This window comes from Lepus europaeus, chromosome X (genome assembly GCF_033115175.1).
Source record: "Lepus europaeus isolate LE1 chromosome X, mLepTim1.pri, whole genome shotgun sequence".
Taxonomy (NCBI): Eukaryota; Metazoa; Chordata; class Mammalia; order Lagomorpha; family Leporidae; genus Lepus; species Lepus europaeus.
In genome coordinates, this window is record NC_084850.1 from 69,418,646 (window position 1) to 69,438,919 (window position 20,274).

At 38.0% G+C, this 20,274-nt stretch overlaps 1 protein-coding gene across 1 annotated transcript in view; it reads left to right on the forward strand.

Moving 5' to 3' along the window:
* LOC133752668 (uncharacterized) overlaps positions 1-20,274 on the forward strand; it is an 86,363-nt gene that overhangs the window by 57,854 nt on the left and 8,235 nt on the right. Inside the window, exons 5-6 of the mRNA XM_062183057.1 lie at positions 12,769-12,851; positions 13,437-13,575. Of these exons, the coding sequence (XP_062039041.1) occupies positions 12,769-12,851; positions 13,437-13,575 (222 nt within the window). The remainder of the gene's footprint in view (positions 1-12,768; positions 12,852-13,436; positions 13,576-20,274) is intronic.

Here is a 20,274-nt window from a genome sequence, read left to right on the forward strand (position 1 = left end):
AGAAACAAAGGGCATCCAAATTGAGAAAAAGGAAGTCAAATTGTCACTATTTGCAGATGACATATTCTTATATATAGAAAATCCCAAAGACTTGCAAAATTCAATTAATTAATACAAAAATTCATCAAAATCAAGAAAGCAGTCACATTTCCAATAGCTAGAATGAAATACCTGGGAGTAAATTTAGCCAAAGAGGAAGATTTCTACAATAAACTATAAATTATTGATGAAATAAATTAAAGAGGACACAAAGAAATGGAAAGGCATCCCGTTGTTCCTGGATAGGAGAAATCAATCTCATTAAAATGTGCATAATACTCAAAGCTATTTATGGACTCATTGTAATCTATTAAATATTCAATGAAATTTTTCTTTTTTTAAAACAACATGGATATGTATTAAGTGATTCATTAAGTGCTTACCATATCTAGATACACTTCTTTCTTTCTTTTATTTATTTGAAAGAGTTACAGAGAGAGGGAGAAACAGAGAGAGATCTACCATCCATTGGTTCACTCCCCAGATGGCCACAATAGCCAGGAATTGCCCAGGCTGAAGCCAGGAGCCAGGAGCTTCCTCTACATCTTCCACATGGGTAGTGGGAGCCCAAGAACTTGGGCCATATTGTTGCTTTTCCCAGCCCACTAGCAAGGAGTCATATCGGAAGTGGAGCAACTGGGACATGAACCAATATCCATATGGGATGCCAGCATTGCAGGCAGCAGCTTTACCTGCCATGACACAATGCCAGCCCTCAATGACATCTTTCACAAAATTAGTAAAACCATTACTAAAATTTGTGTAGAAGCACAAAAGACCCCAAATTGCTGAAACAATCTTGAGCAAAAATAGCAAAGTAGGAAGCATTATGGTACCTGACTTTAAAATATATTACAAAATGACAGTAATTAAAACAATATGGTATTGGCTTTAAAATTGACAGACCAATGGAATGGAACAGAGACCCTAGAAATAAATCCATGTGTCTACAACCAACTGATGTTTGACAAAGGTGCTAAGGACATGCATTGGAAAAAGAATATTACTGTTTTTAAAAAATTATTGTATTTATTTGAAAGTCTGACAGAGAAAGAAGGAAAGATAAAGAGTGAAAGAGATCTATCTTCTGGTTCACTCCCAAATTGCTGTAACAACCAGGGCTGAGCCAGGCCAAAGCCAAGAGCCTAAGAGCCTAGAACTATCTGGATCTCCAACATGGGTGGCAGGGCCCAGGTAGTTGAACCATCCTCTATTGCCTTCCTAGACACATTAGGGAGAAACTGAATCTGAAGCAGCAGCTGGGACTCAAACTGGTGCTGTGATATGGGATGCCAGTGTCACAAGCATTAGCTTTACCCCCTGTGTCACAAACCTGGACATGTAGATTGTACTTTTAATAGAACGTGCTGGAAAAAATTGGATATCCACATGCAGAAGAATTGAAGTGGACTCTTATCTTTCACCATGCACAAAAATCAACTCAAAATGGATTAAAAACCTAAAGGTGAGACCTGAAACTTTCAAACTACTAGAAGAAAGCATAAGGAAAACACTGTAGTACCTTGAGAATAGGCAAGGGTTATTAGATCAGACCCAAAAGCATAGGAAATACATGCAAAGATAAATAAATGGGATCTCATAAAACTAAAGTGCTTCTGCACAATAAAGGAAAAAAATCGACAGAATGAAAAGATAACCTGAAAATGAAAGAAAATATTTGCAGGCTCTATATCTGTCAAAAGGTTAATATCCAGGATAGATAAGGAACTCAAACAACTCAATAGCAAAAATCCACAAATAATCCAATTTAAAAAGTCAATAGAGCTAAAGAGACATTTCTCAAAAAAAGACATACAAATGGCCAATGAGTACAGGGAAAGATGGTCCAAATCACTTATCATAAGGGAAACATAAATCAAAGCTACAATGATGTACCACCACACTTCAATAAGACTGATTATTTTTAGAAAGAAAAAAGACAGCAAGTGTTGGTGAGGATGTGAAGATAAGGAGCATTTTTCACACTTTTAGGGGAAATGTAAATTAATACAGCTATTGTGGAAAACAGTATGAAGGTTTCTTAAAAAGTTTATAGAACTACTACATGATCCCATCAATCCCACTCCTGGGTACATATCTAAGGAAAATGAAATCCATGTGTTGAAGAGAAATATGCACTCCCATGTTTTGCAGTACCATTTCCAAATAACAAAAAACAACCCAAGTCTCCATCCACTGTTGAGTCTAGAAAGAAAATATGGCATATATGCACAATGGAAAATTACTAAGCCATAAAAAGGTGAAATCTGGACCTATAAAACAACACAGATGGAACGGGAAGTCATTATGTTAAGTGAAATATGCCAAGCAAAGAAAGATAAATATCACATCGCATTCATAACTGGAATCTAAAATTTTAGTGGGCAAGCATTGTGATACAGTGGGTTAAGCTGCTATTTGTGATACCAGCATCCCATATCGGAGAACTGGTTCCAGTCTTGCCTTCTCTATTTCCAACCCAGATTCCTGCTAATGTACCTGGGAAGATTACCTAAGTGCCTGGGCCCCTGGCACACACATGTGAGACAAGGATGTAACTCTAGGCACCAGGCCTGGACTAGCCATGGCATTGTGGTCATTTGGTATTTGGGGAGCAAATCAGCGATGGAAGACCTCTCTCTCTCTTTTGCTCTGTCACTCTGCCTGTAAAACAAATAAATAGATTGATAGATGAACAAATAAATATTTAAAAAATAAAAATAAGTGATTTCATAGAATTTAAAAATATAATGGTGGTTACCAGAGGCTGGGGAGGGAAATGGAAGAAGAGGATGAGGAAATGTTGGTTAATGGGTAGTAGGTTATAGCTAGATTGGGGTAAGAAATTCTGGACTTTGATTGCACAGTAAGGTAACTATAGATAGTGTTAGGTCTTTACTAATTATATACTGAATTGATCTTCTGTATATAAAGATAATTGGAAATAAAAAAAACAACCTGGTGTTGGATTGGAAATAGCATAGAAAATTAATTAATTTTGAAAAAATATTATGTAGGATCTCTGTCTTTGGTGTGCTGTGCATTGTTATTTAATGCTATAATTAGTACTCCAATGGTAGTTTTTTTCACTTTGTGTTGCTATATGGGGCAAACTGTTGAAATCTTTCCTAATATATACTAGGCTGATCTTCTGTATATGAAGAGAATTGAGAATGAATCTTGATGTGGGTGGAAGGGGAGAGGGAGCGGGAGGGGGGAGGGTTGCGGGCGGGAGGGAGGTTGTGTGGGGGGGAAGCCATTGTAACCCATAAGCTGTGCTTTGGAAATTTATATTCATTAAATAAAAGTTTAATAAATGAAAAAAAATTAAAAAAAAGATTCTGTATATTTTTCTATTTTGAAAAAAAACCTAGAAGATTTTGAATACTTTCACTATAGTATATTAAGTGCTTGTAAGGATCAATACATTCACCTTGATTGTATGTTACACAATGTATGGTGTAACAACATCACATAATATCCCATAATTATGTACAATTTTATTTTGTATGTTAAAATTAAAAACAATAATAATAAAACAAAATTTAACTGGAGGACATCATGTTGAGTGGAATAAACTGGACACAGAAAGGCAAATACTGCATGTTCTTCCTTATATGTGGAGGCTAATTTTTTAATCAAACAAAAAAGAAAGAAATGCTTGCATGAGTTTGGCTGCAAATACAGTGTTTTTTCAATAAATAAATAAATAAACCTATGCTTCAAAGGACATCTTCATGTAAAACCACAGCCTAGAGAGTGAGAGGAAATTTTGGTAAGTAGATATGCTATGGAGCTCCCACAACTCAAAAATAAAAAGACAAATAACTATCAAAATTTGGCACAGTACCTCAACAGACATTTCTGTTGCAAATATATACAAATGGCCAAAAACACATGAAAAGATACTCAACATCCACTAGAATGGGTATAATTAAAATAGACAGACAACCAACAAGTGTTAGTGAGAATGTGGAGAAGTTGGAACCCTCTTACACTGCTGACAGAAATATAAAATTGTGCAGCTACTTTAGAAAAAAGTGTTTCAGTCTCTCAAAAAGTTAAACATAGGTCCTATAATTCCACTTCTAGGTATTTACCCAAGACAATTGAAAACATATTTCTATTCAAATCTTGTCCATGAATGTTTATAACAGAATTAGTCATAGTACACAAATAATGAAACAGTCCAAACATCCATCAACTGATGAACTGATAAACAAAATGTGGTATCGTCATGTAATGGAATAATGCTCAGTAATAAAAAGGAGCAAGATGCTGACATGTTTCAATATTGATCACCCTTGAAAACATTATTCCAAGAGAAAGAAGACAGTCACAAAGGATTACATATCTTATTTCATTTATATGAAATGTCTAGAGGAAGAAAATCCCTACAGTCAAAAAGTAAATTGTTGGTTGCTAGGGCAAGTGTGGCGAGTAGCATTTTGTGGGAAATGAAGAATGACTACTAATTGATATGGTTTCTGTTTAGGAGTGATGACAATGTTCTACAATTATAGTAATGGTTACAGATATCTGTGAATATACTGAAAACCAATGAGTTGTACACTTTACGTGGGCAAATTTTTTAGCATGTAAATTACATATCAATAAAACTACTTTTTGAAAGAAGGAAGTGAGTAGGTATAAATGTCCAGGGATCCCTTACTGTTGTTGTTCCTGCTACTATTTTTAAAGGGTTTCATGCATGTTCTACTTAATCCTCTCATCATTTGAAGATGAAGACTAGCCTATTTACTTGTCTGTCATCTCTTCCCCCAACATTGTAATATCTCTGTGTTATCTATCTCTATGTACAGATGCTTAACCTAAAGATGTCCAATGAAAATAATATCATGGATAGTTGAAGTCATATTTCTATATTAAATATTTTGTTTCAGATAGACTCACTAGGCTCAGCATTTCATATACATTCTTTCATTGAATGTTCTTAACAGAAACTTATGAGACAGATTCTATTATTCCCATTTTACAATGAGGAAACTGAGGCGCCAAGAGATTAAATAAGGCAAAACTGGTACTCAACCCTGGGAGTGTATATGATCACCCAAGGAGAGCATAAAAAAAAACCGTGGAGGAAGGATACAAACTTGCCAAAGAGCCTCAGGCTCATTTCACATTTTGTGGCAATGAATCAACACTGATTCATGAAGGAATTTCCTTCAACTAAGGAGTAGTACATGAATAATAATTATATTTTCTGATCTAAACAAATTAGGACATCTTGAAACAGAAAGGTTTTCTAAAAAAAATCTATGTGCTTCTCTTCATAAAAGCTTTTGTACAGGTATGAAATTGCATACAGGTAACACATTAATCAAATTTCCATTATCAAATAAGGTTACATGAAATTAGTACTGTCCCTGTAAAATCTCAAGACATATGGTCTCTCTATTAGGTGTAGAGCCAATGGAGGAAAGTGAATAACATGAGTCAGATTCTCTGAGGATTTAAATTACTAAAAGTTGTAAAATGTACACCTTTGGCAGATGTAGTCACTCTTTCTGGTCTACAATACCTCAGGGTACTATTTAATGGTACTATATAGAACTCAAGGGAGGTGACTGCATTTTACTGTACCTTCTAGAACATTCACATAAATGTGTATGCGTGTGTGACTTAATTAGAAGCAGGAACATTTTTTACTCAGAGCTTAAAAATACTTAATTTCATTAGACTTCAATGCTTTTGGATAGAGAGAATTTAAATATAACATAAAATAATGTTAATTAATATGAATTTTGTAAAGACATTCTGCCTCTATTTTGCTAGTTTTTAAAAGCTTATCTTTATGATTGTGGTGTCCGTCAATACATACCTGATATGACTTATGTCGTTTTCTCAATGAGTTATTTTAACTTCATTATAAGTATATACTTCCTATATACTTATGGATGTATTTTTTTTTCATTTATGGGTGTGAAACTTCTCTCTGGGTTTTACAAGCCAATCTGGCATGCATTAAAGAACACTGAGAAAGTTAAAATTCACTTTATAAGTGAGGAAAAGGAGCTCGGCAGGGGCCTTGAGTCACTATTTTTGGTGGATAAGGCTATTAGTTGAAGCAGAGGTGGAAAAAGAAAGATTATTGATCACTGTAATCCTAGAGAAGAGGTTTGAAGACCACTTACCTCTTTCTCTTTCTTCCATTTCTTTGATTTGCTTATCTGCTGGTTAGGTCGGACTGTTCACCAAATCCTTTTGTTTCTTTTTTTAAAGTTTGTTGATGCAATTCTAACAATACAATGATATTCCCTTCTCTCTCTCTCCCTCTCTCTCTCTCTCTCTCTCTCTCTCTCTCTCTCCCTTTTTTTTTGTTTTTCTTCACCAAGTTTTAAATACCCAATATTTAATTCTCTTTAGTTCTGAGCAAGAAGTCAGACTAACAGAAGCATGGCTATATTGTCTCTAAACAGAAAATATCAAATTATCTTTTAGAATGTTTTCCTTTACTGATTCTTGATTTAAACTTCCATTGGAAACCAAGTTTGACTAGTTTGAGTGACAAATTTTATTTCTCATTTTTATACTCCATATAAGTGTACAATGGTACCAAAAAGCAGTAAATCAGAAGCACGGGAAAGTAAATGATTCTGCATAATCAGTAGACTGGTTCTAACTGATAGCCCACTGTGCCTTATGTACTGCCCAGGTTATTCTTTAGCTATGTGTGATTTTTGCTAAGATAGTTATTCAAAAAGTCCATTAAAGTATAGGGTCACAGGACAGGGATTGCAGACTGCATAAGAGAATGAGCAAATGTTATTCTCTATAGTAATTAGCATAAAAGTGTAATGAATAGTGTTTGCTAGATACCATTATTTATTCACTCATCAAAGTGTATTGATTGCAAATTATATGCCTAGAACTATTCTTTACATTGGGGATATAGTAGTCTTTTTTTTAAAATTATTTATTTGAAAGGTAGAGTCAGAGAGAAAGACAGAGAGAGGTCTTCCATCCACTAGCTCACTGCCAAATGTCAGTGATGACTGGGAGTAGGCCAGGCCAAAGCCAGGAGCCAGGAGTTTCACTTGAGTCTCCCATATGAGTGCAGGGGCCAAGTACTTGGGCCAACTTAAACTGCTTTCCCAGGTGGATTAACAGAGAGCTGGATTGAAATTGGAGCAGCTGGATATAGTGAAGTTATAGGCCTAAAACTTTTCTGTATAGAGTGCTTTTTTGCTTTAAATCTTGGGGTCCATTCTACAATTCATTATTTTTGACCACTGCTCTGTGTTCATGTAGTCTGAGAATGTGATTCTTTTTAAGCAGTTGCATGTAATTTTTTTTAACCTATTTAACGCATCAAATAAATGAGTTCATACAAAAAACTGGATCATCCAGGACTCAAACCAATGCTTATATGGAATACTGGAGTCATAGGCACTAGCTTAATCTACTGCACAGTGCCCACCACTGCAATGAAATCTTGTCTTCATGGAGCTTACATTGGAGAAGAGAGAGGAGGCAGACAATAAACAAATAAGCAAGTAAATGAGATTACCTCAGATTGTCATAAATTCTATAAATAAAATAAAGAAGGTTGATGCAACAGTGAGTTTGTGACTTGGAGGTGGGCAATATTAAATGGAAATATTAGAAAAGATTCTTTGAAGAGATGATATTTGAGTTGGAATTAAAAGATGGGAAGTGTCTTTACATATAAAAAGTTGAGGAAAGAAATTTTTAGGTGGAGAAGAGGAAATAAAAAAAAAAAACCTAAGAGAAAAATGGACTTGAGGTGCTCAAAGAAATTCAGTTGGATGCAGTATTTGTGTGGTAGCTGGATCATGCTGGGCTTTGTAGGATATGATAAGATATTTGACTTTCTTGTTCAGTTGGAGGGTCTTATTGGAGGAGTTTGCCCATAGGAATGATTCTGAGTTCTGTGTAGAGAGTGGTTTGGAGGGTGTCACAACTATAAGCAGGAAGAAGAGTTCAGAATCTGACAGAAGCTTAAGAGAGAGTTAAGATCTGAGAAATAAAACTTGCTGAAAGATCGAACATGGGGCCATGAAGGAAAGAGATGTATCAATAATGACCCTAAGGACTTTGGTTTGAGCCACTGGGTGGATGAGGAACACTGGAGGACTAGATTTGAAGGTGGTGGTAAGGTGCAATATTTTGGCTTTGACATGTTTAATTGGAAATGCCTATTAGCCATCCAAGTGGAGGTATTGAGTAGGCAGTTGGAATGTGAATTTGGATCTCAAGAGACAAGTGTGGATTGGAAATAAAGATTTGGTGGTTATAAACATTTGAATGCTTTTCAAAAACCCTATTATTGGACTTATGGTACTTTAGATACAGAGGAAAAGAAAGCTTTATAATAAGCCCTTAGGTGCACTGATAGGTACAGGTAAAGTAGTAAAGGAGAAGGTGGACTGGCAAAAGGAATGATGATAGATCAGATATCGACAGAGGAGAAAAAAAAAAACAGAGTGTGGTGTCATGGAAGAAAGTATTTCAAGAAATAGGGGAAAGTCCACAGTGTTTATGCTACTGAGATGAAATCAGATGAAGACAGGAAATTACAACTGCATCTGGCATTGTGTAGCTGGTTGATAACCTTGACAAGCGCAGCTCTAGCAAAGTGGTGGAGATGAAGCGAAAAGTGAAAGATGTAAAGGAGAGGTGACAATGATGGTAGATGACATTTTGAAATGTTTCACAATGATAGGAATTGGAAAAAAGAGGCAGAGAAAATGTAGAGTTAAGAGAGTTATTGTGTTCTATGTATCTTTATGATAATGTTAATAGGAATGATCCACAGAGAGGAATCTAATGTTACCATAGGATAGAACGATAATAATTACATGAGTAAACTACTTGAGGAAGAAAGAGGGGGAGAAATCCAGAGAATACTTGGAGAGATTAGACTTTGATATCAACAGAGATAATTTATTCATAGCACATGCATGGATATAAAAGTAGGCAAGTTGGTAAATTTGGTGATGAGAATATGAAATATTGCTCTTCTAATAGTTTCCACTCTCTTAGTGAAATAAGAAGTGAGACAGATAACCTACTGGAAATAAAGAATATAGAAGAGAAATTGGAAGTTTGAGGATAGAAGAAATGGTGAAATAATGGTCTAAGAGAATCAGAAAATTAATTTAGGAATTTTAAAATATGCTGGGAAGTGTTTCTGGACCTCTGGAAATTTTTATCACACAGTTTAAAATATTAAATTCATGTGAGAAACAGAGGTAGCCTTTCATGGTGCAGTGTATCCCTAGTTCTGCCTGTTGCTTCCGTGTATACAGCTTTTATTCTGTAACAACTGGAAAACTTTCATTGGCATTTGGAAGGCAAAAGAATAGGACAACTTCTTTACCTGTAACTTCCAAAATATGGAGCAGCACAAAAGGCTATTCCAGACAGAGTTAGATGCACGTGTATGTTTTCCTTTGCACACTTTTTGCTCTTTGAAATGTCATCAATGAGTTCCAGAAACTTCACTTGAATTTTTTTTTATTTCCCAACCCACAGATAATATTTTTGGTCATGAATTTAAATGGGAATCTGCTGAGTTTCCTACACTCATACCCTGATTGGCTTTCCACATGGCTTTATCTCTACCCTTGAAATTGTCAAGGTGGACCATGGCTTAATGCCATATTGAACATTATCTGCCCATGCTCTCACAGTGTCAATCTCATTGTGGGAACAGAACAACAGAATCCCTTATTGTGCCTGTGTAATATCTAATAGGGTGTTTCAAAGTTTTCTAAGATAAGATACAAAAGAAGAGTATCTTTTGATGAGGAAAGTGGAATTACATTGACTATGTTTCTGGAGGACATGAGGAGGCTTAGTTTTGGTCCCAACTACAATGACTCCACGTTAGGGCAACCAAGAAAGTGCCAGTATATGCCTATTGTTTAAATGTAAGCATTAACAGTTTCCCTTGATAATCTCGTAAGTTTTCTGGTTTTGACAATAAATAATATAGTCATCATACATCAAGGGTCAGATATAGTCACTACTGATGGAGAAAATTATCTTTAGTCACTAGCTGCTGCTGTTTTCGAACCTTTGTGTGCTCATAAGAGTACAGTGACACGCTCCTATTACCACTACCATCGTTACCATGCCTGGAGCTTGATGTTAAAAAAATAGTCCCACAATTTCAGCTTCTCTCTGGCGTTGCCTTCTATTCTATAATTTTCTACTCCTGAGTTTTGCCTAAAAACTTCTCCACATCTATGTAGTTGGATCAAGGGCTAGGTCTAGATTAATGGGTTTATATTAGGCCAAAATGAGAGAATGAGAGGTACACAGCAGTCCCTCTACATGCTGAGATTCCTCCTGCTGACTGATAATTATGGAATCCTTTTCCTCAACACATACACACTGATGAAGCTAGAGACTGCATTTATGGTTCCCAGATCTAAATTTTAGAAATTCTTCTTTTCATTATATTATATACACTATCCTCTCTAGCCTGGTACAGAGAAAGAGGCCTGGACCAATGAAATTATATCCCTTGGGGAAGGGGAGGTAGGCACTTTAAGACCTAAAAGATAGAATGGTCAGAATGTCCTGATTCTGTCCATGGTTGTATCAGGGAAAAAAATATTAAAGGAACTGACTGAAGACCCAAGTGAAATTTTCTTGCCAAGACTCATTGATATAGTTCAAGAGTCATGGTTTTCCTTTTCTTTTGTTGTTTTAAAGCTTTTCTGTAGAAGAAGTTCATTGAAAGAAAGTAGAAAAAGAAAGCCCAAGGAGCAAAGTAAGACTTCAAGATGTAAACTTGTCTCTTTCTGTTTATATCAGTAGGTCTGTCCAAATGACACCTATTCTTTATTTTATCTCTGATATTATTATTCATCCAAGATCCCCTACCCTCCAAGAGTAGTTGTGGGAATGGGCTGAAACTTAAGGATGGGCTATGGCATATATTTCACATACTATTTAATATTTAAAAATCAAATTATAATGGATCATTTTATAGACTGAATCAAATTTCTCTGTGTTAGAAAAATCTGTATACAAAGTGGCCTGATTTCAAAATGGCCATAGTCGAGAGTTAACAATAACACTACTAGTCGAACAGTACTCTATATATTGTGCAGTTGTATAGGCACAGTCTGTTGAAACCTTTGCTTAGTATATACTAAGTTGATCTTCTGTATATAAAGATAATTGAAAATGAAACCTGATGAAGAGCGGGATGGGAGAGGGAGTGGGAGATGGGAGGGCTGTGGGAGAGAGGGAGGTTGGGGGGTAGGAAGCCACAACAATGCAAAAGTTGCACTTTGTAAATTCACATTTATTAAATTAAAAAAAAGAAATATAGTTTAAAAATGGCCATAGTCATAATGGTTTGTACCTACCCATAACTACAGTGGTTATATGAATAGGTTATATGAATAGATCTGGTCTGAATCCACTGTTATATGCTTCATATCTGTGTTGAATACCAATTTCTGCTTCAATGCCCATATTACTACAATTTCATCTTTTCTTAATCACTTAACGTATGGTCTTTAAGTATCAAACTTTTATTGGGGCCGGTGCTGTGGCTCAGTGGGTTAATGCCCTGGCCTAAAGCGCCGGCATCCCATATGGGCACTGGTTCTAGTCCCAGCTGTTCCTCTTCCGATCCAGCTCTCTACTATGGCCTGGGAAAGCAGTAGAATATGGCCCAAGCCTTTGGGCCCCTGTACCCGCATGGGAGACCCGGAAGAAGCTCCTGGCTCCTGGCTTTGGATTGGCACAGTTCTGGTCATTGCGGCCAATTGGGGAGTGAACCATTGGATGGAAGACCTCTCTCTCTCTCTCTCTCTGCCTCTCTTCTCTGTGTAACTCTTTCAACTAAATAAGTAAATCTTTTTAAAAAAACTTTATTAATCGATGTATATGAGTTACTTCCCTCTAAAACAATATACAGTATGATGTGGCTGTTTGGTGCTGCAGCTCTCTGTACTCAACCAAAGTATTCTCTGCTGGAGTCATGTCTGTTAACTGTGTTTTTCCTTAGGATAATTGCTTTTTATACTATGACAATGAGAAGTGGGATTTAAATTTAATCTTTTTGGTTAAAAGGGTCAGTTACGGCTTAGGAGTGGTGGTTGAAATGCATTTTCCTTTTTCACTTTCCCCTCAGTAGATCATTCTTCATCCATAGCTAGATTATAGATAATAGATGGATAGACAGATTGATAGATAGATAAATACTGGCCGGCACTGTGACTTAACAGGCTAATCCTCTGCCTTGTGGCGCCAGCACACCGGGTTCTAGTCCCGGTTAGGGCACCGGATTCTATCCCGGTTGCCCCTCTTCCAGGCCAGCTCTCTGCTATGGCCCGGGAAGGCAGTGGAGGATGGCCCAAGTCCTTGGGCCCTGCACCCGCATGGGAGACCAGGAGAAGCACCTGGCTCCTGGCTTCGGATCAGTGCGATGCGCCGGCCGCAGCGGCCATTGGAGGGTAAACCAACGGCAAAAAGGAAGACCTTTCTCTCTGTCTCTCTCTCTCACTATCCACTCTGCCTGTCAAAAAAAAAAAATTGATAGATAAATACTGCTACATTGTCAATATAATACTTAAATATTTTCCTGTGTTTATCTGCATCATTAGAGCATCACATCTGGAGTTATCTTGATATTTAAATATTAGCATGTAGAATCAGTGTGAGCTATTATATAATTTCCTTAAAATTCTGTTTCCTCTCTACTTCAAAAACTGTGTGCAGAATCCTTGGAGCTCGTCCCTTCAAAGGATCTTTCCTGGAAGTCCTGTATCTCCATCATCACAGTTTTCTGGAAGAAATTACAAGTAAGCTATCTTTTAAAAGGGAAATTAAAACATATAAATACGGAGTCTCACTTGGGCAGACTTTCAGTAAACAGTTTTAATTGATGTAGTTTTTTTGATAGGATGTAGGGTTATAAGGAGAAAAAAAAGGGTAGTAGTCACAGATAACAATGTTTCGAACTGTGAATATGAATGCAATTGTGTTTATTCCAGAATATATGATAGCATTTTAACTCATTTCCAAATGTTCCAAATGTGACCAAAATTAATCTAGAAGATTTTTAAAAATGTACTTGTTTCATTTATCTGTGCATCACAGTAATGTTTCAGAAATTTTGATAAAGAACATGGTAAGTGTTCCCAAACAAAATTTATAGTTTTAGTGAGAAACAGAATAAAAGGAGATTGGTTTAGTTCTTTCAATTTTATGAGGATGCTATTATTTTATGTCTGTTATATCAATGCAATGTGACTTCTGAATGACTTCATTTATTTGCTTCTTACAGAACATAATCATCACTATTTATCTCATCCTCATACTTCATAGTATGTATTTTATTTTTTTAAAGAATCAAAAAATATTTACCATTTCTTCATTTAAAATAGCTTTATGACTCATGAACCCAAAGAAGAAAATTTTTACATCCATCCACCTCGTAACTGGGACAGCTCTCAAGGAACAGCCAGACCTGAAGCAAATTATGGGAACAAGAATTCTTCAACCATGCACACGAAGCCATTCTATGTATGTATAATTCATCTCAATTTCTATATATGGTTATTAACACCATAATTCCAGTAAAGATAGCATAATGAATATTAAAACTACACTATAGCAAAATGTTATGACAGAATCAGTCCAGATAAACATTTGAGATATTTAGTATATAGGAAGCATTATCAATAATATTTCATTTTGTAAAATGGTATCAAGAAATATGAATAAAAGATATTATTTAATATATATTAATACACACTTATTAATAGCATATATAATGTAAAACTTAAATTTACAATCTTCAGAAATGAGATTTGAGGCCGATGCCTCAGCTCACTGGGCTAATCCTCCACCTGTGGTGCCGGCACCCCGGGTTCTAGTCCCGGTTGGGGTGTGGGATTCTGTCCCGGTTGCTCCTCTTCCAGTCCAGCTCTCTGCTGTGGCCTGGGAAGGCAGTGGAGGATGCCCCAGGTCCTTGGGCCCTGCACCCACATGGGAGACCAGGAGGAAGCACCTGGCTCCTGGCTTCGGATTGGCACAGTGCGCCGGCCGCAACATGCCAGCCGTAGCGGCCATTTTGGGGGTGAACCAATGGAAAAAGGAAGACCTTTCTCTCTGTCTCTCTCTCTCTCACTAACTCTGCCTGTCAAAAAAAAAATGAGATTTGAGATTTAAGGTAGGTGACACTGTGCTTATGTTATTATAATCATTAAGTTGCCATAATTTAATAAGACAAATTCTATTTTGTATTTTAATATAGTTAATACATTAATAGTACATTGCTCAAGCTAATGCTGAACACTAGCTAACTGCTAATCATCAGTTATAACACATATTAACAGTTAACATCAAGTAAAAACTGTTTCTTTGTCAAATCATTTAAAAATAGCAATCAGGAAAAGTATTGAAATGAATTACCACCTGAAAGTTATTGTTATGAATTTTTTGACAAATGCAATCAATACAGAAAAAAATATAAATAGTTCATCAAAAATCAATACCTGATGTTTGTTAACACAGTGATTTGAGGTTTTGCAGGGGTAGGAGGAGAGCAGTTTTGGTTGACTATGTAGCAAAATAACATTCCCCTAAATATCCCCACTGTGAATTGATGAATGATCTAAAAGAGGTAAATTAAGGAAATTCAAATGTGGAGTTTTAAGTATTTTAATTATTGAAGAAGATAAAATGCCAGGTATGTGGTTGAATCAAAACTGGTTTAGGGGCGGGGGTGTGTTTTGGCATAGCAATGAAGAGGTTGCTTGAGATTCCTGCATCCCATACTGGAGTGCCTGGGTTCAACTCCTGTCTACATGCCCTATTCCAGTGTCCTGCTAATGTGCACTCTGGGAAGCAGCAGATGATGACTCACAGAGTTGAGTCCCTGCCATCTTTGTGGGAGACCCAGATTAAGTTCATGGCTCCTGGTTTCACTCTGGCCTAGCCCTAGAAGTTCTGAGGTTGTGGCCATTTGGGGAGTGAATCAGAGGATGAAAAATATTGTTTTGAGGCTGGCACCGTGGCTCAACAGGCTAATCCTCTGCCTTGCAGTGCCGGCACACCGGGTTCTAGTCCCGGTTGGGGCGCTGGATTCTGTCCTGGTTGCCCCTCTTCCAGGCCAGCTCTCTGCTGTGGCCAGGGAGTGCAGTGGAGGATGGCCCAAGTGCTTGGGCCCTGCACCCCGTGGGAGACCAGGAGAAGCACCTGGCTCCTAGCTTCGGATCAGCACGGTGCGCCAGTCGCAGCGCACCGGCCGCGGCGGCCATTGGATGGTGAACCAACAGCAAAGGAAGACCTTTCTCTCTGTCTCTCTCTCTCTCACTGTCCACTCTGCCTGACAAAAATAAAAATAAAAAAAGAAAGATATTGTTTCTCTCTCTTTCCGCCTTTTAAAGTAATAAAATACTAAAAACCTGATTTTCCTAGTGTACTTAGCACACATTAGAATCATTAGAATAGATGTACCATAAACATGGGGCACTGATGAAGACAGAACTGGGGAAAAAAACCTGGAAACTTTTAAGTAATATATTATATCGTAAAGAGGAGATATGAGAGAGAATGGTACTGAACTCATTATAGATCAATAAATGTGGAAATTCAAGAGAAAGCCAGTGTAAGAAAAGAGAAAATTTTAATATTGGGAAAACTGGCTGGGTTTGATACAGGTGTCTTCAGCATCAATTTTGATCTGTGTATTAATTTTTGGGGCATAAGGAATTACCATAGACTAATCAACTTAAAACAAGACATTTGTTATAATTTCTATGAATGAGATATGTCAGTGATGTTAATATGGTTTCTTTAAGTCTTCTGCTCTGAGTCTCACAAGGCCACAATCAAGGTGTCAGGCAAGGTATGTTTTCATATTGAGTTTGTGGCCTCTTAGAAGTTCATGTATTTGGATGTAAGGAGAAAGATGGCGGAATAGGCAGGAAGCACACTTAGTCCGGGGGGAGAGAAAGTTTAATATAAGTGGAGATACTGCAGGGTCAAGGAAGAGTAGGGGAAGAAACAGCAGAGGAAACTCTTCCGGAACTAGTGATTCACAGTGGACCTGCGTGGAGAGCGTGGGAGCCCAAGTTCGGGACACCAGCGGCAGACTCAACGCACCAGCGCTGGAACGCGAGGTGAGCCGAACCTCCATAGCCCGAGATACCAGCAGGCAAGCGGAAAGAGGAGGCTAGAGGGAACGAGGCTTGAAACTCCGTGGGGAAAAGTTCACCAGGATAACTAGAAGAGAGAGAAAAAAAATAAAAAAAGTGACTGATACGGACACAAGTTTCTCTCTCTCCGCTCACCTCTCAAAGGCGAGCAAGACAGAGCAGGCGCCATTTTGGACATACGTCATAAGCAGGGCGACCTCAGGTCTGCACCAGCCCTGAGCCTAGCAGAAAAACCTGACTCTGGGGGGAGGGGTGAAATAACAGGAGATTAGCATCTAACTTGGCAATCCAGTGGGAGACTGCGGGAGAATTGGAGCCCACACTGAGGGCAGCACAGATTCCCTGTGTGGTCCTTGGGAAAGAACTTCCGATCTCTGGCTCCTGTGGGTATATCATTTGCCTGCTAACTACCTCTACGTTCAGCTGTGCGGAATTACTTCCCTTTTAAATCAAAAAAAAGAAAGAGAGATTTACCACACCTAACCTGGGAGTGTCATCCTTGACACACCCTCAACCCTGAGGAACCAAACACAGCTCTCAGTCCACACTCATCTCAAGCCTCTAAGGCTCCACTGAAAGCAGACAGTCCACTTAATATAGAGCCATAGTGTAACAAGAAAAAACACCACAGTGAAGAAACCAAATATCTCCAACATGCCAAACAACAAACGCAAAAACCAAGCTAACAAGAACAAGGAAGACACTATGACGCCCCCAAATGAAAAAGACACCCCAATTCAAGACTATGAAGATGATGAGATCGAAGAAATGCAAGAAGCGGATCTCAAAAAATTGATAAGAACATTAAGAAGTTCTCAAAAACAAATTCTTGAACTACAGAAATCCTTCATGGACAAGATAGAAAATCTCTCTCGTGAAAGTGAAATATTAAGGAGGAATCAAAATGAAATGAAACAACTAGTGGAACAAGAAACTCTGATAGTGACTAGAAATCATAATGAAATGAAGAGTTCAATAGATCAAATGACAAACACATTAGAGAGCCTTAAAAACAGAATGGGCGAAGCAGAAGAGAGAATATCAGACTTAGAAGACAGACAACAGGAAAGGAAACAGGCAAACCAAAGAAAAGAAGAAGAAATTAGAAATCTAAAAAATATTGTCGGGAATCTACAGGATACTATTAAAAAACCCAACATTCGGGTCCTAGGAGTTCCTGAAGGCATGGAGAGGGAGAAAGGATTAGAAGGCATTTTCAGTGAGATACTAGCAGAAAATTTCCCAGGTTTGGAGAAGGACAGAGGCATCTTAGTACAGGAAGCTTATAGAACCCCTAATAAACATGACCAAAAGAGATCCTCACCACGACATGTTGTAATCAAACTCACCACAGTGAAACATAAAGAAAAGATCCTAAAAGGTGCAAGAGAGAAACCTCAGATTACTCTTAGAGGATCTCCAATTAGACTCACAGCAGACTTCTCATCAGAAACCCTACAAGCTAGAAGGGAATGGCGAGACATAGCCCAGGTACTAAGAGAGAAAAACTGCCAGCCCAGAATACTATATCCTGCAAAGCTCTCATTTGTGAATGAAGGTGAAATTAAGACTTTTCATAGCAAACAGAAACTGAAAGAATTTGTTGCCACTCATCCTGCCCTGCAAAAGATGCTTAAAGATGTGTTACACACAGAAACACAGAAACATGGTCACCAGTATGAAAGAAGGTAAAGGAAGGAAACCTCACAGCAAAAGATCACAGGAAGCTCAATTTCTCTTTGACATAGAATTAAACTCTGATGCTCTGTTAAAGTAATCTATTATGTTCTCTTGATGTCTGTCAAATTCTAATTGTTCAAAAACAGCTGAATTTTTATTAAGAGCTATGGGTTATTTAAATATGTGCTTTTTTCAAAAATTTGAATAATCACCTTGTAACAATGATCAAATTTGGTCTATGTTATGTCATGATTTCAAGAAATCTTATTTCAACCAGATATTTTGGAGACATGATAGTTATCTTAATGAGAAAGCCCCAGAGGCTTAAAGGGTTAAATACTTGTAAAATCCTACAGGTGCTTTCAAAAATACTGTGAAGTAAGCAAGTGCCTCTTGTTGGTTGATGAGTTTATAATTTTAAATTGTCAGCAAGCGATCTAGGACTTGCTCCCTCATTTCTCTATTCTAAGCCCAACTTGTTCTTTCATTTCTCTATTCTCTTCAAGGTAGGAAACTAACTCTATTATGAAGGAATCTGTAGGATGCACAATTTAATCTTTAGACCTTATAAAAGAGATGGCTAACATTTTTCTGCAATAGCATAGCCAAAATAAGAACTCAAATAATAATCTCATAGCTAGATTCACTTCGCCATCAGCGAAGTATACAGTAAGTAGAAAAAACCTCCCTTTCAGACCAAAGGGAAAGAAAGTTTTAAAGTGAGAATATAATTTTCCTCATGGGCATTGTCTACCTTAGAAAAACTACTACAGAACATGCCTGTGACTATAGACTTGTAGTTCAGGCCACCGAAGATTAGAGATGGGAAACGGGCACTCCCTTGACTTGCATCCTCTGGTCTGCTTTAACACAAACCAGGAGGAAAAGAAAGCTCGCCATCAGAAGCAATGGGTGGCAGGCCTATTAATGGCTGATCTGTACAGTGATCTGCCCTCAAGGAGACCCAACAGGCCAGTCCACTGCAGTGGCTTTCAATGTGGTAAGCCTGGGCTTCAGCAGAAGTCAGCTTGTGAAGAGCCCTGGCAGCTCTGTCAAGAGGTGGATCACTGGAAATGGACCTGCCCTGGAGTCGAAGGATGCCCAGGTCAGAGCCACAGATCTTATTGGCTCTAAGCTGAAAAGCCCTTCACTCAGCCCAACTTCCAAAGTGACCACTGCAGCTGAGGGGATGGTCAAGTAGGGTCAGCAACATTGCAGGCAGAACTGTAAATTTCTTGTTAGAGATGCCCCCTGCCTTTACCTGGCCAGCTCTCCTCCCAGGCCAGCCAAGTAATGAAAGTCAACAGAGTGCCTTCCCCTAGGAGGTTCACACCTCCCTTAGGATATACCCCATGTGAAGAGATAGATAGGTCTGGGCCTCTGAATTTACAAGGCCTGAAGCCCACCAGATTATTATCAAGCCCCTTCTATCAGGTTCTATTTGCCTCTCAATCAGAAAACTTAATTGTAGCTTAGACAGCACCTTTCTTAGCTCCTCTAATAATGACTCTGTCCTTTGTTCTAGACCCTGTCTAGCACACTTGGGCCTCATTCGTTTGTAATCATAACCTCTACTCTACCACCAATGGCTCTACTCCCAACCTGTGTGTACTGATGGTCCTCTTCCCCACTTAATGCTGTATAATTGTTCAAACCTGGTAAATGCCACTCTTAGGATCATTGGTTACTATCCTCACTCTGTCTTTTATGACCTTGTCTAAATAGGATCAGAGTCGGCAAACTTGGAAGGCTTCCATAGCCTTGGCAACTCATGATGACAGCCTATGATGGTTACTGGCGCCAAAAACTAGAGTGTCAATTTGTTGGGTCAACAACAGGAGCCACTGTGCACTTGCTCCTCATGTGGGATCTCTGTCCTTAATGTGCTGTACATTGTGATTTAATGCTATAACTAGTACTCCAACAGTATGTTTCACTTTGTGTTTCTATGTGGGTGCAAACTGTTGAAATCTTTATACTAAATTGATCTTCTGTATATAAAGAGAATTGAAAATGAATCTTGATGCAAATGGAAGGGGAGAGGGAGCGGGAGAGGGGAGGGTTGCGGGTGGGAGGGAAGTTATGGGGGGGGGAAGCCATTGTAATCCATAAGTTGTACACTGGAAATTTATATTCATTAAATAAAAGTTAAAAAAAAAAAAGAAGTTCATGTATTTGTTGACATAATCCACTTCCTTTCAACTATAGACCTTATCACCTCCCTCTCCTCATACCCCTTTCCTGACTGGCTGTCAGCTAGGGGCCATTGTCAGTTTCTATCCACCTGCAGTTGTCACATGTCCCTTTAACAACACTGTAGTTTACTTCTTCAAGGCCAGCAGAAGACTCTCTAGCTCCCATTGATATACGGTATCATCCT